This window comes from Lemur catta, chromosome 12 (assembly GCF_020740605.2).
Source record: "Lemur catta isolate mLemCat1 chromosome 12, mLemCat1.pri, whole genome shotgun sequence".
NCBI classification, from domain to species: domain Eukaryota; kingdom Metazoa; phylum Chordata; class Mammalia; order Primates; family Lemuridae; genus Lemur; species Lemur catta.
Window position 1 is genome coordinate 9,581,360 of NC_059139.1, and position 27,370 is coordinate 9,608,729.

General features: G+C 43.1%; 2 protein-coding genes and 1 long non-coding RNA gene across 6 annotated transcripts in view; 2 read left to right on the plus strand and 1 right to left on the minus strand.

Annotated features, from left to right (window-relative positions):
• OTULIN (OTU deubiquitinase with linear linkage specificity) overlaps window positions 1-17,265 on the plus strand; it is a 34,977-nt gene extending 17,712 nt beyond the window's left edge. Inside the window, exons 4-8 of one of the 2 annotated variants that reach the window (XM_045565922.1) lie at window positions 131-274; window positions 5,880-6,005; window positions 8,854-9,123; window positions 11,647-11,878; window positions 15,301-17,265. In XM_045565922.1, the coding sequence (XP_045421878.1) occupies window positions 131-274; window positions 5,880-6,005; window positions 8,854-9,123; window positions 11,647-11,841 (735 nt within the window). In that variant the 3' untranslated portion in view covers window positions 11,842-11,878; window positions 15,301-17,265. Of the gene's footprint in view, window positions 1-130; window positions 275-5,879; window positions 6,006-8,853; window positions 9,124-11,646; window positions 13,199-15,300 lie in introns of those variants that run through there. The other variant, XM_045565923.1, reaches the window with a different exon arrangement.
• Window positions 17,266-18,965: 1,700 nt separating this feature from the next.
• LOC123648535 lies at window positions 18,966-25,378 on the plus strand. Of its 2 annotated transcripts, none has more exons than XR_006738651.1 (2): window positions 18,966-23,636; window positions 24,732-25,378. It is a non-coding gene; the product is annotated as an uncharacterized LOC123648535 (long non-coding RNA). The 2 variants fall into 2 exon arrangements; XR_006738652.1 differs by having other exon boundaries at window positions 24,780-25,378.
• The window catches only part of ANKH (ANKH inorganic pyrophosphate transport regulator), a 133,202-nt gene continuing 131,057 nt past the window's right edge, over window positions 25,226-27,370 (minus strand). For both annotated transcript variants that reach the window (XM_045566389.1, XM_045566388.1), the window contains one exon: window positions 25,226-26,698. In XM_045566389.1, coding sequence (XP_045422345.1) covers window positions 26,585-26,698 — 114 coding nt within the window. In that variant the 3' untranslated portion in view covers window positions 25,226-26,584. The remainder of the gene's footprint in view (window positions 26,699-27,370) is intronic.

The window sequence follows — 27,370 nt, forward strand, 5'->3', positions numbered from 1 at the left end:
TGAAAGACTCAGCCAGTCTTGTTTCCATTTTTCTAGTGATCCCAGGCAGATATTTTCCACAGGAATGAAATTCTCCCTGCTTTCTGAAGTCAGTAATGACCATTTTTAATTCTTTGATACTTCTCCCCAGGGCTATGAGGAGGTTTCTCAGAGATTCACCTCCATAAGGCGAGTCCGTGGTGATAATTACTGTGCACTAAGGGCCACACTGTTCCAGGCCATGAGCCAGGCAACGGAGCTGCCCCACTGGCTGCAGGACCCAGAGCTCACGCTGGTACGCTGCTGCTTCAGGTTTGAGTCTGCGATGTTTAAAATAGTTTTTGTGAGAACACTTCCATTTTCTGCCCATGGTACCTGCTGATATTATCTGCAGTATGACGTCAGCATATGGGTTTATTCAATTTTGTGTGGCTGGGATGATTTCACATAGTAAAGTGACCAACAATAATTGGTATTTCCCAGAAGAGAAAAATGATAAAAATTTTTGTAAAACAATTCACCTGAATTAGAGAGCAGATGTTTAGAGTTTGTAAAAAGCACTTAGGAACAGTTTGATTTCAATTTTGGTATTAAATATATTAAGTAGGCAGTATATTTTACTGTTTGAGAACCTACCAGGGTTTTAGAATAGTTATTTCTTCAGTTTTAACTACAATTCAAGAAATTAGTGCCCTCTGCGAAGTGTGAAGATTGGCTTATTAGGCGACTGAACAGCACCACTAGAAGAGAGATGATTAATGTCACGTGGAGAGAGGCTTCGTGGGGAAGTGAGGGGGCTCTTCCAGGCTTGGCCCTATTTAGTGTTTGAACCTGCCGTCTGCCACCTGGTAGAGATGCACTGGGAAGTCATGTGTCCGAGTGTCCCGACTCAGGTAAAGTCACATGCTAGGTTGGATGAGAGAATATCCTGGAAGACTTTGGTGGCGGGACTGATTGATCAGAAATGACAGTATGACATTAGTTGGAAGAAAATTGAAAGTCTTGTGCTTAAATTAGAAAAAACCCCAAACCCAGAAGTGTTTGCTGTTGGAGATCTGCCTAACAGTAATTTATGAAAGGAAAAAAAGATGTCAGAGGTTTAATTGATTACAAGTTGCAGGCTCCCCGCTGTGAGCCTGCTTGGAATGTAATGGCAGCAGTAACAAAGCCCTGGCTGCATTTTAAAAGGAATGCTTTGGATAATCAGACATGGCAGCCCTTCCTTGAACTGGGCTAGTCAGAGCCCACCTTGAGGACGGAGTTGCACTCTGTGCCTGTATCCTTATTAGCAGATGGGAGTGCGACCAAGAGGTTTCATCTCATTCTGGGTGCATTTGGAGGACCTGGGGTATTTGCCTTGAATAAAGTCTTTTAGAGAAAACTTGTTGGCTGAGCTAGTTAGAGGCCTTGTAGGTGGACAAGGGATCACGTGCTCCAGAGGGCAAAACCAAGACTGGTGAGTGGAGGATACTGCTTGTCTGTTGCATAATAATTTTATAAACCAGTATAAAATTAGCACACTTGTATCAACTGTCAAAATGACATCTGGAGCTAGGTGCGTGGCACACACCTGTAGTCCCAGCAACTTGGGAGGCCGAGGCAGGAGAATCTCTTGGGCCCAGGAGTACAACCTGTGCAACATAGCAAGACCCTGTCTCTTAAAAAAGAATCTAGGAACAATATTTTCTTCTAAGCAAAGATGTATGTCATCTTAAGCAGATTTTTCAGTATTAGCTTATTTCTTTCTTATAGGGGCAAAAGAAATTGATACACTAGACTTTTCTTCTTTGCAAATGATGTCATTTATTAATAGTAAAATAGTTCCAAATTGTTGGTCAGTCAGGAAAAGCATGCCTGTGGGTAGAGATAAGACCCTGCTAGAAAAACAAGCAGTGATTTCACTGTCTTTGCTTTGTTTTAAGTTCTGTACTTGACAACCATAGTTTAATTTCTGGATTGTGACGTAAGATCCTGCTCAATTTTAGGCTAAGTTTTCCTTTTGAGTCTTTAAGGAGCTATTTAGATTTATGGACTTAATTGACATTGAATTTGAATTTTTTTTTTTTTTTGAGACGGAGTCTCGCTCTGTTGCCCGGGCTAGAGTGAGTGCCGTGGCATCAGCCTAGCTCACAGCAACCTCAGACTCCTGGGCTTAAACGATCCTACTGCCTCAGCCTCCTGAGTAGCTGGGACTACAGGCATGAGCCACCATGTCTGGCTAATTTTTTGTATATATATTTTTAGTTGGCCAGATAATTTCTTTCTATTTTTAGTAGAGACGGGGTCTCACTCTTGCTCAGGCTGGTCTCGAACTCCTGACCTCAAGCCGCCTTGGCCTCCCAGAGCTAGGATTACAGGCGTGAGCCACCGCGCCCAGCCTGAATTTGAATTTTTATACTTTTCAAGAAAGTCTGGTGCAAGTAGTGTCCCAAGTAATTAAAAATATAAAATATGCCCTAAAAAAATAAAGTACAATGTCTCTTTTCCTTTGCTAAAAGGATACATTTGGATAACATCATCTGCCAAAGTAAAAATAGTCTAGGTAGATTGTGTTCAGTCTCTTATCAGTATTATTAATAGAATATGTTACATGTGTGAGTGGTGGGGCTTTAAGGTGTTTTTTCTGACTTAATTTGTGTAATGTGAAAATAGTTTTTAGATTCTCAAGTGTACTTTCCAGTTTCTTCCCTTTTCTATGTGTCTCAGCCAGTATTTTTTTCTCTTGGGAGTACAAATCTAATTAGTTGGTCGCAGTGGTATTGTTTTTGTCATCTAACTTTTATTGAATGTCAGGAGGCCTGTGTCAAAGGAAAAAAACACATTGTACCTGCCTGTGAGTTTAGTATTACATTTATTAAACTTTGGTTCTTCTAAATATCAACTGAAGAAATGACTTTGTTCTTTTCTTGCTGTCATCCAGCTAGAGGACTCATCCTTGTGTTGATGTTCCAGTCCCCAGCAATTTCACATGATTTGAACACTTTCGTGACACAGTCTGTTTTGTTGTATTCTGAAATGTGACCAGGTGACAGATTCAGCACATGCTTTGACTTCGAGGGGCCAGTGGAGGAGGGAAAGAGTTTACAAGCTTAGTCTGGTTGTGCCAGATGCTTCTGAACCTCCTCCCAGGCGTCCTGCAGACCCTCCTGTGGGTGCCTTTCTATTCCTGATCTCACTCTGGCCCCCCACCTGCCTTTTCCTAGGGAGGTTCACTCTGACAGGGCCTTCCTTGAATGAGCAGCTGTGTGTCTCAGCGTAACTGCAGAAGTCAAGGTTGGAACCATTAGTTAGTTGTTATTTGCTTCTATTTGCAGATTGAGAGATTGTTCTCTTAGAACACGATTTGGTTTTAGGATGTTAAAGGGAAACAGGAGAGCTAAACTCAGCGACCCTCCTCTTCATTTGGGCTTAGTAGAAGAGACCCTAGGCTTCCTTTGTGCTGGTGCCACTTCTCTGGCCTGCTCTGTTCCCTGCCTATGAGGTGAACTTCGTCCTTACTGTCCCTCCTCACAGTTCCCCCACCCCCTCATCTCCTGTCATCCTGCCTGGGCTTCCTGTTGTTGTTTCTGTGTCTGTCCAGATCCCAGTCTCTGTGTTTGACTGCCATCTAGTCATCTGACCCTGACCCCAACCACAGAGATGGCTTGGTCTGGCTATTCTTAAACTTCGGACAGCATCTTGGTCCCTGAGAAGAGGTGTCGTTTAGAGCAGGGGTCCCTTGGTTTCCATGTTCTCTAAGTTTTAGAATGTCTCTGAACAGGTGGGACAGTGATAACATTGTGATAACATTTGCTTAGTGTGGGATAGACTGTATAATCGGAGCTCTTTTTTATGAGTAGTTTGGGGGAATGACGCATTTTTGTTACTTGCTGTCTTTATTGTGATGTCAAGAATTACACACATTTGCTGGAGAAAACAGGATGTTTTATAGTTCAGTCACAAATGAAATGACACCTAAGCTAATTACCTACTTTATTCTTAAATACTTCCAGTCACTGTTTCTTGTTTAAATCTTGTTTCTTGCATAAATCTCACTTAATCTAATAGAAGTCTGGTCTCTGTGCTTAGTAGAAAAGAATGTCTATTTACAAGTGTTCCATGTGTTAAGACCCCTGAAAGCACTTAAGGTTATATTCACTTTTTTCTTCTGAATAAATAATTCCAACTCCATTATTCTTTCCTACTAGTTTCTTTTTCATGCGTTATTGTTTTGGGCTTTCTCTAGGTAGGATTTTGAAAGTACACAACCCTGAATTGGATCACTCTAGGAATACTTTGACCAATGTGTGAAAGGCATGGGAAACTCTCTGTGTAGTTAGATTTTTGGGGTCTCCAGAGTAATTCAGTCGAGTATTGTGCCTGATTTTTAGATAACTGTGTAATGTCACACGATGCTCAGCTGGTCTTCTGGGCTTCCCTTCACCTCGTCTGTGTAGTGCTAGTATTTTCTGCTCAATTGTATTAATAGTTCTTTGTGCTCAGATGTAATGTCAGCTTGTTGCCACTTGAGGGCGTGTTAGGTTCTGGTGATAAATGTGAGACTGAATTGAGAGTTTTTGCAGCAGAGCTGCCCACATGTGGCCGAAATACAGGACAGCAAGGGCACAGAGCTGGGTTGGTGCAGCTCTTAGGTGGGTGGTCATTTGTCATCCTAATAAGATGAGGATATGACCGCTCCTCCCCTTAGTGGGTGACGTATATTGCCGTTGCTGTGTAACATTGAAGAGTAATTTACATCCCTGTTGTGTGGTTCTGTTTTTTGTAGAAAGGAAACCACCCCAGTTTCACACAATTGCTGTAGATTGAGAAGGTACAACGGAAATTACCATTCAGGAAAGGGTCTTTTGTGTCTTAGATCCCAATAGAACCGAACATATGGCCTCATTTAAAATTGTATTTATAACCGCTAAACAAGTTCGGGTTCGTCGTAGGATGCAATAGGATTTAATTATTCTTTAATGATCTTTTGACTTGGAGGTGAAATTTTTTCCTTTCTAAATTTTGTAACAGTGCAGTGACATGCCTGTGCCCAGCCTCATTATATGATTTTTCTCCTGACACACCCAGGACTGTTGGGAGAGTCTGACTCTTCCCTTGCTGTCATCAGTCAAGTTGTGTCTCAGCTTGCCTTTCGTGGTACAGATTCTGTTGATAATTAGGGGGAAACAAAATAACAAATACTCCAAGGGAAAAAAAAGGAAAGCAGAAATGTAGTGTTCAGCTGTTACTTCTTTCATGAGCTATGTGTGTAGTCACAGCTCCCTTAACCCCTCCCTGCTGCTGCTGCTTGGTTGTATTTTTTATCGTACAGTGTTGATTGGGCATTAAACTAGAGAAATATTGTTTCTTTGAATGTTAAATCTTGGAGTATATGTGTTAATATTATTTAACAAAAGATCTCTTTCTTCCTTTTTTAGTGACTTTTTAAAATATCTGATATTAGATTTTGTTTTCCTAATCAGGGAAGGAGCAGGTTTGACTTTACCCTGTACCATCTTATGTGGCTGGAAGTACCTTCCTAAGCCACGTGTTAGGTAGTGGTGGGGAGGTGATGGTGGTTGGTGTGAGGACACACTGTGGCCATGGCCTCACCTCATCTGTACAGTTGCTAAGGAATGTCCCTGGCTGTGGTTGTAGTCCCACAGGGTAGATTGTGCCTTTGTATCTGAGCCAACAGCACCATTTCCTCCAGCGGCCCTCTGAAGGGGGGTAGTACTTTCTAAGTTCCTAACTTCCAGATTTAGGTCCTCCATCCTAAACCCACATGACAGATTTGCAGGAATTAATTCTGGAAACAGAAGTAGGTTTTATAGGCTTTGTGGTTTCTTATAGCTTGGATAGTGTGATGGATTTCTTGGAATGTTAACACCTCTTTATCTCTTTGTTTCTTGATGTTCTAGTTACCAGAAAAACTCATAAGCAAATACAGCTGGATCAAGCAATGGAAACTTGGACTGAAATTTGTTGGGAACAGTGAGGACCTGGTTGATATAATTACGAAGTCCCTCATTCTGCTAAGGAAGAAGGTTTGGAGCATGTAGTTTCCTGTCTCTGATACGTGTGAAGCTCTTGTTCACGATTGCCCCGGCAGACCAGCTCTTAGTCTTCACCTTGTGGGTTATCAAACACTCTAGGCTGATTTTTAGGCAAAATGATTTTAAATGAACACAGAGTCCTCCCGTGAGGTCTTTGGAAAAATGGAGACATATCAACATTATATATTCTTGGAGGAGATGCTGTAGACTAGTGTATCAGATAATGAAATGTTTAACTTCTTAAAAGGAAACCTTAACAAATGTAGTCTTTATTCTAAGTCATATTAATAAGTTTCAGGAATATCATTTAGTCCCTATTTCTTACAGTATTGTCAGTGATACTAATTCACGTTTATTAAATTCTTCCCAGTTATGCTTGTGTTTTAAGATTCTGTCTGTATTTAGTAAACACTTATTTTCTTTCTTAGTGATTTTCTAGTTAGCAGATTTAGTAACCTGCCCTTTGAAAACTGTCCTGAGAGATTCTTTGGAACAGAATTGTAGGGAGAACTTGGTCTGCCAGTTCCTGTTGATTTGGTGTTTGAAATTCTGCATTTCTATGGCTTTCCACTGTCTCCTCTGTGCTGGACATCCTGCTTGCACGCTGGCCTGCACTGCCCTCTAGGGTGCTTGCTTTCAGTAGCTTGGATCCCTCCTCACTAACAACCCTTAGCCTGAGAGCCCGGGAGCCTGTCCATTGCTCCAGGCTTTGTTGGGGGTGGGGTGGGGGGAGTGTTGGATAAGGAGGGGACAGACATAAACTTTCAAGGTCCCTTATAGCACATACCCCAGGTAGTGATCTGTTTACTCAGATGTGATCTGATGCCCCATTAAGCCTTCAGCTCCATGAGGGACTGTGTCTTGTGCATTTTGTACCTCATGCCTAACAGCAAGCCTGGCACAAAATAGTCGTTTGGTAAATGCTTTATTGAGTGAATGAACTGAGGTCCCTGACTTCCTAGAACTTAGTTTTTACTTACAAAGATAAGAAATGTTTACTGGAACATATACTGTCAAAGGAAGAATAGTAGTTTTATCTTTCTTCTACTATAAAGAAATGAGATATGGAGTACTGCTCAGCTATAAGAAATAATGGTGATCTAGCACCTCTTGTATTTTCCTGGATAGAGCTGGAACCCATTCTACTAAGTGAAGTATCCCAAGAATGGAAAATAAGCACCACGTGTACTCACCATCAAATTGGTTTCACTGATCATCACCTAAGAGCACATTTAGGGATAACATTAATTGGGTGTCGGGCAGATGTAGGGGGCGAGGGGATGAGTGTATTCATTCATAATGAGTGCGATGCGCACTGTCTAGGGGATGGACATGCTTGAAGCTCTGACTTGGGGGGCGGGGGAGTGGGGCAAGGGCAATATACGTAACCTAAACTTTTGTACCCCCATAATATGCTGAAATAAAAAAAAAGGAAATGGGATAGAGAAGGGAAGAGGGATTCTGTGCTTGTTGCCTGGTGGAGTGGACTGCAGGACTTGGTGTTGCCTAGTCCGAGTTAGTGGAAGGCTGAGGGCAGGGCTCTACCCGTGAGTGTGAACGGGAAGGCTCTTCCGCTCAGCCACAGTTTCCAGTTTCCTTTTCATCTTTCTTTAAGGTCTTACAGAATTGTTATTTTTGCTTTATTAGATATGTCTACTGTAATTAGACCCTCATTTTTGCAAATGTCTATGTGATGCCAGTTTATAATAACATTAAAATTTTTCATTAGTAATGTGAGTCTGCATTACTAACACTTCTGTGCCAGGCTCTATACTGAAAGTTTTATGTGTTGCTTAATTCTCACAATTATGAAGATGGTGTTGCTGTGGTCATCTCCATTTTATAGATGAAGAAACTAAGGCCAGGAGGTCAGTTAAATGTGCTACAAAAGCCACCAGCTGCTTGGTGATTAGTCCTTGATTCCATCCCAACTGTTCAACCTCTAGAGCCTTGCCCTTGATTGACAACTTGGTCTACTTCTGGATGATACGAGATGTAGACAACATGCTCTAGCTTCCAACCCAAATATTGGAGAGAGTTCTGTGCAATCATTACCATTAAAATTTACTCTTGGATTTAAAACCTGTAATGGTGTTTAAGAGGGACAATAGTTATTGGTTATTCATAAGGAGTGGTATTTATGTTGGCATCTCTGTTCTCATTCAGTGTAACTGAAAAGCACATGTATTCATAGGTTTTCTTGTTCACTTAAAGAGTTTGCCTGTGTTCACTGAGTACCTAACACTGTGCTTTATTCTTAATCGGAGGTAAGAATTTCCTGAATGGATTTATTCATTTGGAGCTCATGTATATTTTTGAGGTTAGAGGGGCAAGTTTAGTAAACTAATATTCAGGAAACCTCACTCTCTTCCTTGCTTGTCTTTCATTTTGGAGGGTTGGCTCTGTTTCTGGGTGCTGGCCTTCCTGTAAGCCCTGTGAGAGGTGGGGAATTGTGGCTGCCCCTCACAGCTTCACACGCAAGCCTCACACATGCATGTTAGCTCTTCCGTAGGTATCTCTGATTGACTGCTTCAGTCTCATTGCCTGGGAAGTTAGGGGAGTCAAAATTTCCATTCCATGGCCCTAGTACTTCTCCTTGTTGCATTGTACTTTTGTTTCAAATTAATGGAGGAAAAAGCTGAATAAGGAGTTTGTGTGATCTAAAGAGAATACCATTGTTTGCAAAACTTAGATGGAAACTTAGATGTTGTGAACATTGATATGTGACCCATGGTCACCTACTTTTGAAAATAACTTTGTGCTTATAGTATGGAAGTATGAAAAAAACAGGGATTTTTAGAAGAAAAATTCTAATTATTACATAACTTTCTTATTGTAGTGGGCAGGCTTGGCTGAAATGAGAACTGCCGAAGCAAGGCAGATAGCTTGTGATGAACTGTTCACAAATGAAGAAGAGGAATATAGCCTCTATGAAGCTGTAAAATTTCTAATGCTAAACAGAGCCATTGAACTGTATGATGATAAAGAGAAAGGAAAGGAAGTACCATTTTTCTCAGTGCTCCTGTTTGCTCGGGACACATCGAATGACCCTGGACAGCTGTTGAGGAACCACCTAAACCAGGTGGGACATACTGGTGGCCTTGAACAGGTGAGTTGTACCTTTGGGAGTATATTAACCCCAAATATAGCAGCTTTAATCATCAAACATCTCACAGCTTTTGTAGGTCAGGAATTTAGGAGCGGCCTGGATGGGTGGTTCTGGCTCAGAGTCTCATGAGGTTGCAGAGGTATGTTGTTCAGGTCTGCAGTCATCTAAAGGCTTGACCAGGGCTTGAGGATCTACTTCCCACATGGCCCACTCACGAAGCTGCAGGCAGGCAGGATTCAGTTCCTCATTGGTACTTAGTAGGAGGGTTTAGTTCCTTGCCACCTGGCCCTCTCCATATGGCTGCTTGAGTGTCCTCACGACATGGCACCTGGTTTCTCTGAGTGATCCAAGCAGAGAGCAGGGAGGCAGCTACAGTATCTTTTATGATTTAATCTTGGAAGTCACACAGTGTCACACTGTATTCTATTTGCTAGAAGCAAGTCACTAAATCCATTCCACTCTCAAGGGAAGGGGATTTAGGCTCCACCTTTTCAAGTTGAGTGCCAGAGAATTGTGGACATACTTTATAATCAACTACCATTATCTCAGCTGGGGCTTTATTCTGCAGGGTGGTGGGTGGGATTAGTACCCTTGGCTTTACGAGGGTACAAGTAAATGAAGCACTTAGAAGAGCCATTTGAAGGGTATTGTTTAATCTTGGCAGCTGTAGCTACATTAAAAATAGAAATGGAGTCACCTTAGCTAGTAGAGCCCAGCCTACTCTTGCATCTTTTACAGATACTCTAAGTTGGGAGTTTTACACAGAGACCCAGTGCAGTATTGTCCCTGAGCCAATAGTTGAGTCACCATACCTTATCTTACACTATCTTTGGTGTGTTCATTTCCCTAAAAAGTCTTAATGAGTTTTTTTTTAGTGGAATAGCCAACCACTAAAGTGGCATTAAGGCTGTCCATCAGTGTGCCAGCCTCCTACTTATACAACTGACTCTTGTGCCTGCCTTTTTCTGGAAAGGCCCAAGTGCCAGGACAGATACTGCAAGGAATAGATAGCTGAGTTGGGTTTCACTCTGAGCTATTGTGGATGGTGGAAGTCTATTCCTTTGTTATTCTCAGTGTGTAGGAAAGAGCAAAGACTAATAGTCACTGCTAGATCAGGCAAGACTGATGATAGTTATTTAAAAAAAATGATCTGTATGCATAATGTGGGTTACTTATGTCTCCTGAACCGTAGCAAATACCTTGCAGTAAAAAGCCTGGTAGAGCATGGTTTGCATATTAGACTGAAGTTAGTCCTTTTTGAGACCCTACAAGGTCTGCTATATGGTGAGTCCGTTCTTTTTTTTTTTTTTCTTTTTAGCAGCAGCTCTTTTGAAATACAATTTATGTATCATATTAGTTCACCCTTTTAAAGCTTTGCAACCATCACTACAGTCTAATTTTAGACCATTTTAACACTCCCAAAAGAGCCCCCATGCCCATTAGTACTCACTTTCCCTTCCCCCAGCCCTAGGCAGTCACTAATCTACTTTCTGTCTCTATGGATTTGCCTATTCTGGAGATTTCATGTAAAGGACATCATATAGTATGTAGTCTTTTGTGGGTGGCTTCTTTTATTTAGCATAATGCTTTTAAGATTCATCTATATTGCAGCATGTATCAGTACTTCATTCCTTTTTATTGAAAAGTAATATCCCATTGTGTGGATATATCACATTTTATTCATCTGTTCAGTTTCATGGGTATTTGCGTTATTTCCACTTTTTAGTTATTATGAATAAACTTGCTATGAATATTCATGTACAGTTCTTTTGTGTGTGGACATAGTTTTCAGTTCTCTTGGGTATATATCTAGTAGTAGACTTGCTAGGTCATGTGATAGTTCTTTGTTTAACATTTTGAGGAACTGCCAAACTGTTCGAGCAGCTGTACCATTTTGCATTCCCATCAGCTGGGTATCAGAGTACCATTTCTCCACATCTTCACCAACACTTCTTACTGTCTTTTTTTATTGACGTGAAGTTCACATAACATAAAGTTAACCATTTTAAAGTACACAACTCGGTGGCATTTAGTACATTTATAATAAACTCCACGTGTATGAATTCAGTCCCAAAACATTTTTGTTACCCCAAAAGAAAACCCTGTATAATCACTCCCCATTATTATCTTTTTGATTATAGCCATTCTGGTGGGTATGAAGTGGTATCTCATTGTGGTTTTGATTTGCATTTCTCTAATGGCTTATGATGTTGAGCATCCCTTCATTTGCATATCTTCTTTGGAGAACTGTCTGTTAAAATCCTTTGCCCAGTATTTAAGCTGGTGGGGTTTTTTTTTTTTTTTTAGTATTGAGTTGTAAGAGTTCTTTATATGTTTTGGATACAGGTCCCTCATCAGACATATGATCAATTCTTGATTATCTGATTAGTATATAAAGGATTAGGAAAAAAGGTTGTGGCTTCGCCATTGTGCATTTTCTGGGATAATGGGTGGAGCATGGTATTAAGCCACACCTTTCAGTATGGCCTCCCTCAGAACATCCATTTGCTCTTTTCTACCCAGGTTGAAATGTTCCTCCTTGCCTACGCGGTGCGCCACACCATCCAGGTGTACCGGCTCTCCAAGTACAACACCGAAGAGTTCATTACAATCTACCCCACCGACCCACCCAGGGACTGGCCAGTGGTCACCCTCATCGCCGAGGATGATCGGCACTATAACATCCCCGTCAGAGTGTGTGAGGAGACGAGTCTGTGAGAGACACGCACCTGGACAGCCTCGCGACATGACCAAGGTGCACAGGCAGCTCCTGGGCTTGGGCCTCAGGCCTGTGGGTCTCTAGGAATAATCTGTGAGAACTCTTGGGCCCCTGGAAGCCAGGTGGGACTGGGATGTTCTAAAGACTGGCTTTTGATAATAAGAATTAACCAAATCTCTTCTGTCTGTGATGCAATATGTTTCATTGGGGGCCTTCAGAGCACACCGTTTGGAAGGTGCAAACTGTATCTTCTCCATAAGACAAATACTTTTGTATCAGAGGAGACTTATTTTGGAGAGGAATATGTTCTTTATATCTCAGATCAAAACTCTCTCTAATGGCAAACTGGCTTTTAATTTTCTAAGACGATAATTTTTTTTTTTTGTGGTAATGGGTTTCTGTAGTAATCTTCCTATGCAATCTGTTCAGGTGCTGTAATTCTGGGATGGATCTCTTAATGGCACAGCCATAACACCCTCCGATAGCCTCATCTTCTCCTCCTTATGGAGGAAGAGCAATGGTTTGGATTTACATATTGATTAAGACTTTTTTAAGCAGATTGTCTTGCAGATTAAGAGTTGGGTCCAAAAGTGGGTTATTTCAAGGCATATTTTGAAGGCTAGAGGAGCCGCAGTACAGTGTTGAGGGAACTTAGAACTTCTTGCTCCGCATGACTGTGATAGGTCCGATGTCCCGAGCATACTGGAGTCTGGGGCTTGGTGCAGGTGGCACCTGTCGGCGTGGGTGAACAGTGCCTGCACTTGCACTCTGGCGTCAGGAGCTGTTAATTATTCTGAAGTTCCATAGATTCACGATTTTATAGTCAGAACAGAGTTTATTCTACCGATGTTTTTAGAGGAGGAAACCAAGGCCTAATGATCTCAGTCACTGATCCAGGTTTAGAGGTGGGGCTGAGCTGGAGCCCGGACTTCCTGTGCTCTTTTCATGCTGTTGGCAGGTGCATCCATTGCCACATGTACCTCACTTATCTGGTGCAGGGGATGAGAAACAGCAAACTAAGATTTTTCAAGAGTAAGTTTAAGCAGAAGCATGTAGTAAATATGAGAGTGGCCGGGCTGCATGTGCCCTTGATTGGTGTGGAATCTGAGGGAGGCCGAGTTCCTGGTCGTGAGCCATCGCCTGCTCAGCACGAGCTGGGGTGGTGACTGGGGAGGTGGGGAAGGGGCGGCCCTGCTGCCTTAGGGCATGAATTGTCCTCTAGGGGCGTGAACCAGAGACATCACCTGTTAGGATTCTATTGGCAGCACCTGGATTGGCTCAACATTTGTGGCAGTGTGTTTCTCTGAAGTACTGAGCTTTCTTTTATAATTAAAATTTTTATTTGGTCTAATTTAATGTAGTTTATAAGCTGTCTAATCTGTTTTTTGGGGAGGGGCAAACTTTGTTTGAAAATGTAAGTTTTGCTTTTAATTAAAAATTAAGTCTTAGTTAAGAAAACTCAGGACACACAAAACTATTCAGACTGTTACTTTAGTATTTTTCCTATTACCTCGTTAGTAATATTCACTGCATTTTGCTAGATGTTAATTGATTAGAATGTTGGAATCAAATTCTGCTCTAAAGGTGTGTGAATGCATTAGAGAGGCTTTGTTTTTCACTGTGAAATGCAGTGGTGCCTTGAATAAGCAGGTACCTAGAAGCCAGATTAATAATAATGACTTCTTATTGGCTTTGATGCTTCATTTTAGTATATGTAACTGTACAACAGGAAATGCTTATCATTTATTTTTGAACATTTTTAAAAATACAACTTGAAATGTTTAGATCACGGACATGCCAGTAGGGATCTGTGTCCCTCGTGTATATGGAATCTGATCATTGGTTCATATGCATTATTGAATTTTATTAATACTCATTTATATTTGCATTTTGAAAGTGTCTAATCGTAGTGAACTTGAACTAGATTTTTGGTCAACTTAATTGTTTACATATTTTTTTCTTGATCCTATGTATGATATTGTTAGAGTGTGCACAGGAGTTATGGTCCTAACCACCACATTGGTAAAAATACAAAAGAGTGTGTTTATGTTGCTTTCTGTTCCAAGGCCTTGCCTCTCTGCTGTCAGACTATTGTCCAGTCTTAGTGGGATTACAGCATCAGAAAAGCAAAGCTTTTCAAAGAAACAGTAGTACTTCATGAAATAGAAATGATTGGCCAATTTTATTTTTTTAGAGACAGGGGTTTGCTCTGTTGTCCAGGCTGGAACTCCTGGCCTCCAGCACAGCCTCCCAAATAGCTAGGACTACAGGTGCACACCACCACACCTGGATAATTTTTTTTTCCTGTAGAGACAGGGTCTCATTATGTTGCCCTGGCTGGCAATTGGCCAACTTTGAAGATAACATTTCTTTGTTGCAATATGCAGCCTCAGTTGCCCAGAGTCTTAGTTCCATTTCTCGTTCCTGGTCTTGAACTGGTCGGGTGTGACATCAACAGGTTAGAAATTGAATTGAGATCAGAGTGGATTCAGGAGGATAATCCATTTAGAGGGATATGGTGTTCTAGAAGAAGGAAAGGTAGGTAGTAGGAACTACACTATGCTCACTTTCTGTCCCAGAATTTATTGCAAGAGTTCAGAGGTTTTGGACCCCATGGTATTGGCAGAAAAATTATCTTCTCCTTAAGCAGCTGTGATTTAAACCTGTGAGCTCATTTAAGGTACATATAAACCTAAAAGAATTTCCTTGTGTCATGTTCCATGGAATTAATGTTTTCCAGAACATTTTCAGAGTCCCCTCCTCACCTCCTGAGCTACTTCTGTATACACAGCATCAATTTATTTCACTGATACACATGAACAATGATGGCGGCTTTAGAGAATAAGAAGCCAGTAGTGTATGGTCTCTATTATATGACTTGGGCACACGGGATTGAATCTGAAATGTTTGCAGTTCCTCTTCCTTAGAATAGGGTATATATGAAAATGTTTTAAATGCACAGAAGAGGATAAATCCTGTTTTCTTTATATACCCATTTATACTTTTATTACACTATTATATATTCAGTTAATATCTAGTAAGATTTTTCTTTGACTAAGGAGGACATTGCCTTTGTATCCCTTTTTTTTCCCCCACTCCAATTTTAGAGCTTATCATAAAATCTCAGGCCACATGAATTGCTAACACATTTGTTGGAAGAAACATTTGCAGGTTTTTATGTGCTTGGCCTTTTCTTTGTGTGTGTAAGATGCTCTGTGTTATCATCCTGTCCTCCTGATTGCCCGCCCCATGCCCTGAGGTGCTATTTTGCCTGAGTTAGTAGTCTACTTTTTGAAGCTCTTCTAGTGACTGAGGTGCTGTGCCACGTTTAATGATACAGCACTCCTACCATCTCATTGTATACATAGGACTTATATAGACTTCTTGGATGTGTCTTCTTTTGATGTTAAAATACAGTTTGATCATTTTCCTATCTCTTTTTTCTTAATGCTTTGTAGGTGCTCCCCTTTGAAAGCCAGAAAATACTTTCAGAAGCACAAACTATCGGGAATCTTACTTGTGGGTATGCGTAAAAATAAATGCCTTTATGTAAGATCTATGACTACTTAAAAAAAAAAACAAAACGAAAGGCCTCAGTGTATGTGGAGTGAATCTGAAATGTATGAAGCACGTAGAATTCCCAAATAGTTTAGCAAAGGTAGGCACAATATCAAGTAATTTAAAAATGGCCCAAGGAACTATAAGAAGTGAACTGAAGAAGGAACTGATTTAGAATAAATTTTAAAATGTCATTTAAAAACAAAACAGATGCCAGACAGATCTTCTGTGCTTAAGTTATAAAAGGATAAAAATCTGAATAAATAGAAGGACTTATGTACATGTATTCTGCAAATTGCTATTTGTAAAATCTAAGTCCCCTATTTAACAGAAGTATACTATTTAATGCTCAACTATTTGGGAAGACCTCGTTTGTGACGTCTTCTAAGGGGGTGGAGAAACCAGGGTAGCCAATGCTGAGTTAAGCAGTGGTGTAGTGAATGTGTGAGTAAAGACACAGGCAACTGATTGTTAATGTTCTTGTAATTTGTTTTATACCTTAGAGCCATGAAAAGCACAAAACTAAACGGGTTTGGCTGCCTGCTACCCTTGGCTTTTCTGGAATTCAGCAGCAGTAGGGGTGAGGTGGGCTTGGCCATGACCAGGAAGGGAGTGTGTGTGTGTGTGTGTGTGCACGCGTGCGTGCCCACATGTGTGCAAGCGTGCCACATGCATGTGTGTTGGTCTGCAGTCACAGCATGGCTTTCTTTATGTGCACATGGCCCCGAAACTTGGGATCCAGCAATATTCTGGGATGGTGGCGGCAAGCTGTCCCATGTGAGTACATTTTTTTCACAGTAAACTGAAATTTATTACTGGGAATGGTGGAGCGGGCTAGTATGTATAATTAAAATACATAGGGTGGCCATTAAGTCTAGAGACATTAATTATATTGAAATGTCATACCAATCAATTTATGATGTATGTCTGTTTCTAGACTTTATGGCTGCCTATTTATTTAAGCATTTTGAATGCTCATTAATAGCATTCAATAGCATTAATGGAAGTGGACACTGATTGGTGTTTTACCTCAGTTAATCTCGTTGATTTCTTAATTAGAAGTTTGGGTCAGAAATGAAGTTGCCAAAACATGGGTCAATACAAGGAAGGGACAGTGGGGCTCAGAATATCCACAGTCTTGGCAGTAGTTTTCCCAGTAACCACAAGTGGTTGAGCTTAATTCTGAACTTCAAGATAATTTTTGTACTTAATTTTAGGAGCTTTCATTTATACATTGAAAAATGCCTTTATCTGTATTCACATAAATGGTGCTAAAAATGTGATACCCCTACTAGGAACCTCAGCAGTCCATAGTAATGTTGGTTACTTCTGAATATGGGAACAAAGCCAAAATGAATGTACTTAATAAGCCTCCTTCTCATTTCCATTGTTTTTATACAAGTTTTTTGGTATTGTTACCTGCATTTCAGCAACTTTAACTTTTTCTATTATGAATTTGGAGAGGATAACAGCCCAATTTGAGAACTTCTGTCAGTTGTGATAGTGTTTTTCTTCCCTGGGGGGGTAGCACGCTGTGTGAATCTAGCTGGCTCATCTTGGCTTGTTTAGCAGTGTCTCCTCTGTTTACACTGTAAGATGTACAGCATGTGTCAAAAATTTTGCTCGCTCTGAAAAACATGCCCCTGGGTCTCTGGGCAGTTTGGGGCCTTGCTTCCCACCTGCAGACGCGGCCAGACGACTGGCTCATGGGGCGGGCGTTTCCTCTGTCACTTGCTGAGTCTCTTGTCTTCACTGTCAGAGGCTGAACTAACTCTGGGACTATGCTGTTGATCCCCTTTTGCAAATCCAGCCACTGAGGATTGTAAAAATAAATAACTAAAAATAAACCTAGAAGATAAAACCCAGAAGTCTGGCTATGTTGCTGTGGTTAAATGCCTGATTTGAGGACTTTGGCACATGGCGGTCCAGTGCTCTACCTTTCCAGCACCCCCAGGGTGGGCCTGTGATGTTCAGGTGGCTGACTCTTGACCCTGCCCACCGAGAGCAGAGGAGTCAAGGGTTTGGGGAGGTGGTGTATGGGCAGTGCTGAAGAGCTAGAGGAGCTGAAGCAATTAGCACTGTGCTTAAACTGTAGTAAGTGCTCCAAAAAACTCGAGTGCATAGTTTTCATCTTGGGTCTGGATTCAACAGCAGTCCCATGGCCCGCCACCAGGGTGAACTTGGGCAAGTCCTGGACCTCCCTAAATCTCAGTTTCTTCATCTGTGCCAAGCATCGTCTATCTCCAATAGTGGTATGGATCAAGTGAGGTGCCAGCACGTAATAGAGGCTTAGAGGAAGATCCCTGGGGCCTGCAGAGCACGGCTGCAGCCACAATCCTGACCCAGCCTCGCTGTGTGTTTGCTGAGGAGACCCCTTCCCCCCCCTGCGCCCTGCCTCCCCCGCCCTCCCCAGCCTTCACAGCGCTCTGTGCGTGACTCCAGGGATGGGATCACGAGGCAGCTGTTTTTGTCTTGCACTGTTGAAGATGTATTCAAGGGGGAGAACTTCCCTAGCCCTGGGTAAAAACTCAACTCAGGGTGGCCTATGACCTTTCTGAGCACTCTGGGGTAAGAGAAAGACCTTCTAGCCCTCTTGCCAAATGCTAATCGAATTCAGAAACTGGAATATCCCATCTGTGTAAGAGTCAAAGCTATGACCACTTGCTGACTATCCTGTCTTGCTTTCATGAATTGGAACAGGAGGAGGGAGGAAGCAGAGATCTTCACTCTTGATAGTCATGTCCTAACTGGCCTCACTCCCTGGGCCTAGCTGGGGCTTGGTCTTGTTCTCTCATGGGGTACTTTCAGGGATCTTTGGAGACCCCTCTGTCCCTTCACCTCTTACCCCCAGCTCAGGGCCTCTTGAAGTGCCCTGATCAAGGCAGCTCCCCAGATGGGCCAATGCTGTCCCCTTTGACCTGCCACTTCCTCCTCCCGCAGCTTCTGGAAGCCAGTGATGGTTCCAACTTCTTCCTTCTGAGCCCTGTTCCCCCCAGCACCCCAGTAGCTGTTGGACAGGCCTTAAGGTGACCCGCAGGCCAGCTTATTGATCTGTGTGGCCCAGGTCGGGGCCAAGGGAAAGACCCTGCACCTCCTGCCCTGTGAATCTCGGGTGTGCTTGGCAGCCCCAATGTCCTTGTTCTATCAGATCTGACAGGGGAGTTGGACACCTGTCCACTGAGCCCCAGTACCGCAGGGGCCCATGTCCGGCTCTCTGAAGAGCCCTCTCACCCGTGACATACACATTCATGGCCCCCAGGTTGGACTCGGTGCAACTCTGCAAAGAAACCGTCTCTACAAATTCTCTTTTAAAATGCTTACTCTTGGTCCTTTTGTGCCCTGACTGTGGGAGAGAGCAAGAGTCGGGGAGTTAATACTGTGGAACGGGGGGCTGGGGTACTATCAGTCCCCGTTTGTGATGCAGCTTCTCCTCGGGTGGTAGTGTCCTTTCTCGCTGGGTCTTTATTTTCTACACACAGCCCAGGTGTAGCCTGGTACTCAGTCACGTTAAGTGTCAGGCCACCTTGCAGCAACCCAGTTCCTAGAGTGGGAGGAAGGACCGGCCTGGAAAAGGTATTCTAGAAACATCTATCTCAGGCTGATGGGTGTGTGGGTTGTGTGCTGCAAAGCTCTAGGAAGTGTCATTTATATTGTAGTCTGGGGGACACACGAGCCTGGAGAAGGGAGACCATTTTGGAGGCTCGTGTAGCATCCAGGCCCAAGGTGAGCAGGAGCCCCTGAGCAGGGCAGGTGGGCTGGAGGGTAAGAGGGAGGGATGGAAGGGAGAGGTACTAGGCGGAGGCTCGACGGGGCTTGGTGGCTTGATGGAGGGAGGAGTAGGCCAGGGAGAAGGTTTCTGCATGGGTGCTGGTGCATCTAGACAGGAAAGCCAGGAGAAAGTGTATGTGTTGGGAAAGGAGTGTGAGGGAGGGGCTGAAGGCCCAGGCCTCTCTGGTATCCCCTGAGGATACGTTGGGAGATAACTGGATACACCAGTCTGAAGCTTGGGAACAAGTCCGGGCTGGAAAAACAGACTTTTGGGTTCACCAGAGTGTATCTGGGGCTGGAAACAGGCCCAGATTCAGGTCCCCGAGAGCGTGTAGAACTGGATTTCCAGCTAAGGTGGGAGTAGGCCTAAGGCCCGTTTTTACTCTTTTCCAAAGAGGGTGGAATTAAAGAGCATTGAGAAACATCATTGCAGGGTGAGAGGACTGCTGAAATCTGGGCGGCTCGGCATTTGGGAGAAAGGCAGAGAAGAACAGGGCTGGGCCAGGACACGGCCTTGCGAGCCCGGCAGAGGAAGTGCTCTAGCTCCATCACGCGTGAACTTGCAAGCTGGGTCTGTCCTAGCCAGGCTGGGGGCGGTGGGGAGACAGCGCACTTTCCTCAGCCATTTTCTTTAGAATAAGGGAGATGAAAGACCTGAGGGGAATCTTAGATGTACAGTATAAAGTTTGAAAATTATTGCATTTATTAATTCTATTTTGGTCTTTGGTTTTAAGAGTTTCTGAACCTGAGATAAGGCTTTGTTTTGTTTGGTAGAAGTGCTAGTCATCATTTTTCTTTGTTGAGAGCAGACTGAAGTAATGTTCATAGATTCGTTGGCTGAGGTGCTTCCGTGTGGCTTGGAAGCTTAGCAGATGTGGCACCTCAGTCTTCCTGAACTGCCGTCGGTCACACACTGCACGTCCTTATGTCACGGTAGATTAGAACTACATAGAAAAGATACTGCTCCGAAGGAGATGAGGCTAATTCAGAGGCATTTAGTCACTTGGATGTGTCATGGGTAAAAAGCAGTAGAGACAGAATGAGGGCGCACAGCTCCTGATTTATTTTTTCCTTTTGTTCAAAGTCCAGTGTATTGAACTGTGGAATTCGTATGGTAAAAACTGTCTTACATGGTCTGGATAAGACACCTGGAGCTTGTTGGGGGCAGACTTACAAATACAAGCAATGCCAACCTTCCCTCTACCCCAGTGTTGCCTTTAATAGTGTCAGAAAGGAAAACTTAGAAGAGGGTATAGTTTTCTCCATGGTTTTCTCCTGAGCTAAGCCACTGGGACTACAGAGGACAAAGAGGAGGGGATGGGAAAGGAAGGAGACTAAGGGTAGGATTGATGGGGGTTGGTGGGACCCTACTGGGTTTCTGGGTGGGCAGAGATGTCGGGAAAGCACGGAGGGTGCAGATTTGCCCTGTGGTGGTACCAGTCCCCATGGGGAAGACGAAGACGAATGGCGCCGGGGCCCACACAGCTGAGTCCTCAAGGCAGCTGGGACCTGAGCACAGCCAGACATTGTAGCCAGGCACGAAGACACACTGTATCCCAGGACTGTGGGGTGACCTCTTACTACTTCCAAAACACGGTCAGCGTTCAAGGCAGTAAGAGGGAAGCACAGCAGGAGGAGGACTGAGATCTGGGATTTGGACTGAAAGACATGTCACAGAGCAGTACGGAAGAAATCGGGTGTGCGCAAGCTTATTGATCACAGGTATGTAATGAAACACTTTCTATAATCTCTTAGGAGGAGGTTAAAAAACTTACAGCCATCTTTCTTTGAGTTTAAGAAGTTATGTTTTAACAAAAGGAGTAACGCTTTTCACATAAAGACTAAGAACAAGAACCTCTTAGATATGGCAAGAGTGTCAGGGTCTGCTCTTCCCACGCTCACTGAACGCTTGTCTGCTTTTGGTATTCCCACTTTAGAAGGAGTGTGGAGAAGCTGGCAAGGTTTCAGGGAAGAACTTTCAATATTACTGAAGTTATGGGAAGTAAAAATAATTTAAATATAAAATAAAATCTGAAGAAATAGGTTATGCTTAAGTAAGACAGGGAGTTTGGAGAAATATCCCAGTGGTTACAGGTTTTAGCCACCAAGGTAAAGGGTGAAATTTGAATATCTCAGGTAGATTTGATAAAAAGGGAATTGTAGTCAGGATTAGGAAACCAAGTATTTTTGTGGTAAGTAAACAGACTAATGGCTAGAGTAAGAAAATCAAGAAACTAAAAGCAATCTCAATTGTATGCCAACTGTTTAAGCTTTACTTAAAGTAAAATTAGAGTATGAAACCTATTTGAACAATATATGAGTACAAATCCAAAAAAAGCCCCCAGAACAACAAAAAAGTGTACATAAATGCTCTGAACAATGCAAAAACTTCCACCTAGTAAATACATAAACAGCACTTGTTTAAATGCAACATATATTTTATACTGACCTCTGCAGTCAGTTTTAATCAAAGGCTACACAAATATTTTGATATGATTGGTTTCAACAGTTTAAATTAAACCCAGTTTTGATGTGAAACAGAAAAGCCCGTGAGCTGATGGCCACAGCACATGTAAGAGGAATGACTCCCAACAGACTTACTTTTGCTAAAAAAAAAAAAAAGAAAAAGAAAAATCTGGATAACTGCTAATGTTCAGATCTGAAATGAAGAATGAGGTAATTTTATTCCTCCATTGTAGGATTCCATACTGTGTTCTAAATCCTAGATCATACGTAAAATTTTAGACCAGGAAGGAGCCTTAGCAATACTGGCTGGAGCCTCCCATTGGACGGATGAGCAAGGTAAGGCCGGACAGGCATGAGTGACGGGGAGGTCATGCTGTGGGCCCAGGCCTCCAGCTTGGATGCTCTCTTTAAAAGAATGAGCATTGGCTTGTTGTGGAAGAGAATCTCGTGTGTGGCTCTATCCGGTTTTCTGAAGCCCTTTGAGTAGCTTCTTGGTCATACCGGCTTTAGTTAGTTACCCAATCAATACATCATTAAGCAAACCAAAATGTATCATTGAATCCAGGAGCGCCACAGCAAGCCTTGGGGATGTGGCATCCCTGGGGTAATGAGCCCACTTCACGGTCACATGCCGATGCTGTGGGGTGCTGGATGATTGGTGTTGATGTGTACCCTGTACCTCCTTTCTTATGCAAGAGCAGTTGGAAATTTGCCTTTAGTAGCTGGTTCAGCCAAACTGGGGGTCCCCGCCATGTTCACGGCCCCACACTTCAGGGAACTGGCATCCACCTGGCTATGTTTCCCAACTCCAAGGTGCCATTTCCTGTCTCTGGCTTATAGTTGGGGAACATCTGCCTCTAAATCTTACAGTAATGACCAGTCTCCATGTCACTGAATTTCCACAAAGTTGTACAGTGAAGGGTACAACCATTTTTAGCTGGTCTGTCCCCACCTGCCCCTTCTTTAACGTTAGGGAACCACTTATACCCCTGGAGAGAGAAGGGTTCCTGGTTCTTGTGCGCTTTTATATACATGTTGTAGAAGCTGACGTCAAGTCTTGTGAGTAAAGTGCACTTTAAGATACATGGCCTAACTTAAAAAGAGGTACCATATAAAAACATTTGCTGAATCTGTGAAAGTGCATATATTTTATGCAGTCTTTTAGAGACCCTGGTTGACTGCAAATGAAGTGGAGGAAAAAATGTTATCACTAAAATTAAATATTTTTGAAGGTATTGGCTATACTTTTCCTGGAACCACTTGGATTTGGCAAAGATAATATTTTTTTTTTCTTTTAGTGATTTTGGAGGCCCACCTTTGATGCTTTCCCTAGCGGAGAGCTGCAGCAGCTAATAGACCTACCCTCTCCTCCTGAGAAGAAAATGAAGTGTAAACTTAAAACAAGGTCTCATCGCCTCTTCATTCTTTTTTCCTTTTGCGATCACTATGTGATTTGTTACAGCTTTTCCGACATCTGAGTGGAGTTTGCGTTATTTTGATTACATAATGTAATTTCTCTCATTTTGAACATTTGTGTAATTAATTTTAGACATTCTGCCTTTGAAAGGGCAGGCAACAGGGCCTTCCGATTTTTCTTCATATTTCTCTTCAGATTTTCTCTACATCCTGTTTTATGTGTGGTTAGATCAGTTGATGAGTCACATGATGTTTTGCTGCTTCAAATGACAGAAATAGAGATTCAAAATAACCACACAGAGAAGTGTCGTGAATGCTTACCAAACACGTTGCTCAAAAACATGCTTTTCTACAGTTTAAATGCTTTTTATACACGGCCGTCAGAGGGCTGGGTGTGAGGCGCCATCTACAAAGGGCAGCAGGAGCAGCTGGCTGACTCCCACGCCACATCGCTCGGAGCCCTGCTACACGCTGCAGTGTCATTTTGGTTACAGAAATGGCAGGGACAGGACTTAGAACATAGAAGATCCCTCTTCCTGGACCGTGCACTGGTTTGGCTGATGAAGACCTCATCCTAAATGTAGAGGTGAGTGCAGCCAAAGTTGGTACAAACCGGCACGTGCTGTCCAGGGCACTGGTCTGCCGAGAGAGACACTGGAGTAGAAAGATGTTTAAATACAAGAAAATAGTTCTCAGGGCATGTAATTTAATCACAACAATATATTTTCTGTTATGCAACACACTCTCTTCACTCTCACCTTCAATTTGAAGGAAAAAAAATTCAGTCAGAACGCTACCAAGCCTTTAAATCGATGTGTTTCTGGAAACCATGGATACAAAAAAGGTTACCCTCCCCCACCTCTTCCCCCCAGAAGAAAAAAAATCCCCACTTGGGGAACAATTAAGAGGGTAGGAAGCTGGTGACATTTTTTACTCTAAAGACGTAATTGGATAACTTTTCTGATAGTTGGGACACGTAATGGCTGTCCCAACCCTGAGAGATCCAGATGGAGAGTGAGGACACAGCCTGGAGTCTGGAGAACTTGCCCCAGTCCCTTCACTGCCCTGGGAGCCTGCAGGACTCCTGCCGTGTGCACCGCCCAAGGTGGTTTAGCGGGAGGACTCAGAGTGATGTATAAAGTGCTTTGCTCTTGTAACAAGGCTTTCCTCAGCCCCATCTGCTGTATCCTAAACCAATGTTATTATAAATGTTTTAGTTTCTTAGGGAATCAGGCATCCATGGACATTTCTCAGCCAAACTACCTGCTAATGCTAAAACTCAAAACAAAGAAGAGTAATCCGGCACAGGACAAGCCCAACATAGGCAGTGACGGGGAAGTGACTGGCTTTTATTTTACCCAGAGATGCAAACAAGTGGCCTTCCATGCCCAGTTAAAGAATCCTAAAAGAGTGAGGGTTTCCTGCCAGCATGCAAATCCTTCAGTACTCCCTGAGCCACGTGGCCGGCAGGTCCAATCCTATCATGACTTTCCTGGAGCAAGCCTCGTCTAGTTCTTTCTGAACTTGGAGGGCAAGGATTTGCTTTTTCAATTTGATCTTTAAGCTCCAACCCAGAAGCGTGAAAGAGTCACCTGTGTTAAAAAATACTGCTGTTTAATTTTCTAGTCATGTACTTTTAAAAAGCTAATACAGTTAGATGTTTTTTTTTTTTCTATCCTAGCTCTGCCCCTGAAACTACTGCAAAACAGCTATGTATCTTAATTTTCAGATATCTATGTATAAATGGAGGAAAAGCCACTTTGAGGACGCACGAAGGACCTTTCCCTGTCGTGGGCATGCCCGAGGGCAGTAAGTGTCCAGAAATGTGAGTGCAACCCTGTCATGTTCACAGCCGACTTTATGCCCTTCCATTCTTCTTTTCTATGAAGAACAGTGTGATTACATAGCACTGACAACAACAGACACAAAAGACCTGCCTTTTTCTTTCTCTTTTTTGCCCTGCCAGCTTACACTTTCATTCTCACTACTGTCTACGCCAGTGGCCCATTTGGCCCCAAGTTACCCATAATGAAAAATAGTTCTCTTGTCATTTACTGACCCTTACATTCGTATGCAAAGGATGGACTTTGTAAAACTGCTGCCAATAAGGTACAGTTCTCACTGATACAATACGTTTCAACTGCAGGTATGTTGAGCACTCAAGCAATCAGCGTATTGTATTAGAGACATTTTATTGAAAATGCGAAAATAGGAAATGTATTATAGCCTAAAATAAATTACATAACATATACAGCATATATTTATATCTTTAAAATATTTTTGTTTAGGTTCTTTCAGTCTAGGAATTTTGACTAAATCAACAATTTAGTGAACTGTGTCCATAATTTTTTAAAGGAAAAAACCCGCTTTCCAAAACTTAGAAAAATATACTGCACTAAATGGATTTCAAATGCATTATTTCAGGGAGTATCACATAGTGACTTTGATATCGTTAGAAAATGTCTTGCTGTATCATGTGGTGTGTGAGGGACGTACCACAGAACACTGGATTACCGGAACTGCACGGTTAGGACTAAGAGCGGCAGAACCAGGTAATACATCTACTTCAAAAGTTACGATACGGCAACCTGGCATTAGAATGCTAGATTATGACTTAAAGCTTCAGTTCACTGTAAAACTAAAATGTAGTTAGAATGCTCCGTTTCACTCGCTCTGGTGCCATCTTCAGGAAAGGCGAGTGAACAGCAAGCCTTTGGGGGAAGTCATGCGGAAGGATGCTGAAATTTGGAGATGCGCGTTTGTGTGACAACTTAGAAAAGTTAGCTCTTGTATGTACACGGTTGGGGGTGAGAACTGACAGCTCACTGGAATCTAGGAAAACACAAAGTGAAATGCTATCCTTCGACCGTGTCAGTTTGCTACTCCCATGGCATCTCAAACCTTTCTACGGATTATTTCCATACATCATCGGCCCAGCGTGGTCCCAGATCTCTGATCCTCGGTGTGCACGGCGACTCCAGGCTGCCGCCCACTTTCTGCATGTGTGTAGTAGACGGTTCATGCCTCCATGGCAGAGGGGAAACACACTAGCCCATCAGGGTTGCATCTCTGCACAGCCACGTGACTGGGAAGCAAATCAAAGGAAGCTGAGTTTTAACCGGTTGATTCTTAAGAGAGATGAAAAGGGACAGGAGAGAGTCCGTAGCCTGCTGGGCAGGGTGACCAAGAGGTGATGGCACAGCCGCAGTCCTTTGGTTCCAAGTGGAGATTGTCCGAGGGAGAAGGACACAACTTCGACCACGAGGCAGCTGTGTCTTTTGTGTTTTCAGGAAGCAGGGGCATGAAGTCAGTTGTTTGTTTGGTTTGTTTTTACAAAGCAACAGTAAAGACCTTTCTCTAGGTCCCCACGTCAGTGTGAGCATACCTAGTATGCTGGAGAATTGACACGAAACCTTTGAATCAAGGCCTCTTTCATGACAAAAAAAAAAAAAAACACGATGGAAGGGAGAGGGAAGAGATGATGGTGAAGTGTCGTCCTGACTGTCCCTGCAGTGCCCCACGGCATCCCATGCCTTATTCATTCTCCTCTCTCATTTCTACGATGTCCGTCACCTCCTCGGTCTGAGGCATGTCAGTCATGGCGGAGTCTTCCCCCTCTGTGGCTGATTCGTTCTCCATCTTCTTTTTCTAGACCAGAGAAGACTCATCAGTGTGGGGCTGAGGACAGGGACACACCACAGAACCACAGGCAGGGAGAGGCCACCAGGGTCTCATTTGTAGTTGGGGGCAACCTCATCGAGACTGCTTCTCAGTTCAGCACGTTCCTTGCAGTTTGGTTGTCTGTGCACCTGCTGTGTGCCTGGCATTTCAGGGGACATCGTGTCCTACCTCCCTGCCCCAGACAGTCCCCACTCTGCCATTTCAAATGCGGGGGAGGGGGGAGTGGGTGCTTCATGGTCACCTGTAGGCTCTTTTCCCTTCCTCCTCCGTAAAGCCCTGAGCCTGGAATGTCATGTTATCAGCGTATTTCTCCTTGTTCTGGGACGGCTCTGGGCTTGCTGTCATTCTCCCTCATTCACTGCCTGTCCTAATTACTGGTGACTTTCTGGCCGTGTTGCCCGTCCTTGCAGTAAGTGGCCTCTCAGGGCTCAGGCCCTTAGCCCCACCTCAGCGACTCCTGGGCTCACCGCAGACCTTGTCATTATCCACTGTCCACCCACCACCTCCTGGTCCCCAATCCACCAGTCCTTTCACTGTGGTCACTTGGATGTCCCCTTCCCCTTTCATCAGCTTAAATGAAAAGCTCAATAATTGTAATCACTTCCTGGCTCTGCTTTTCCTTAATCCTACTTGCCAGGC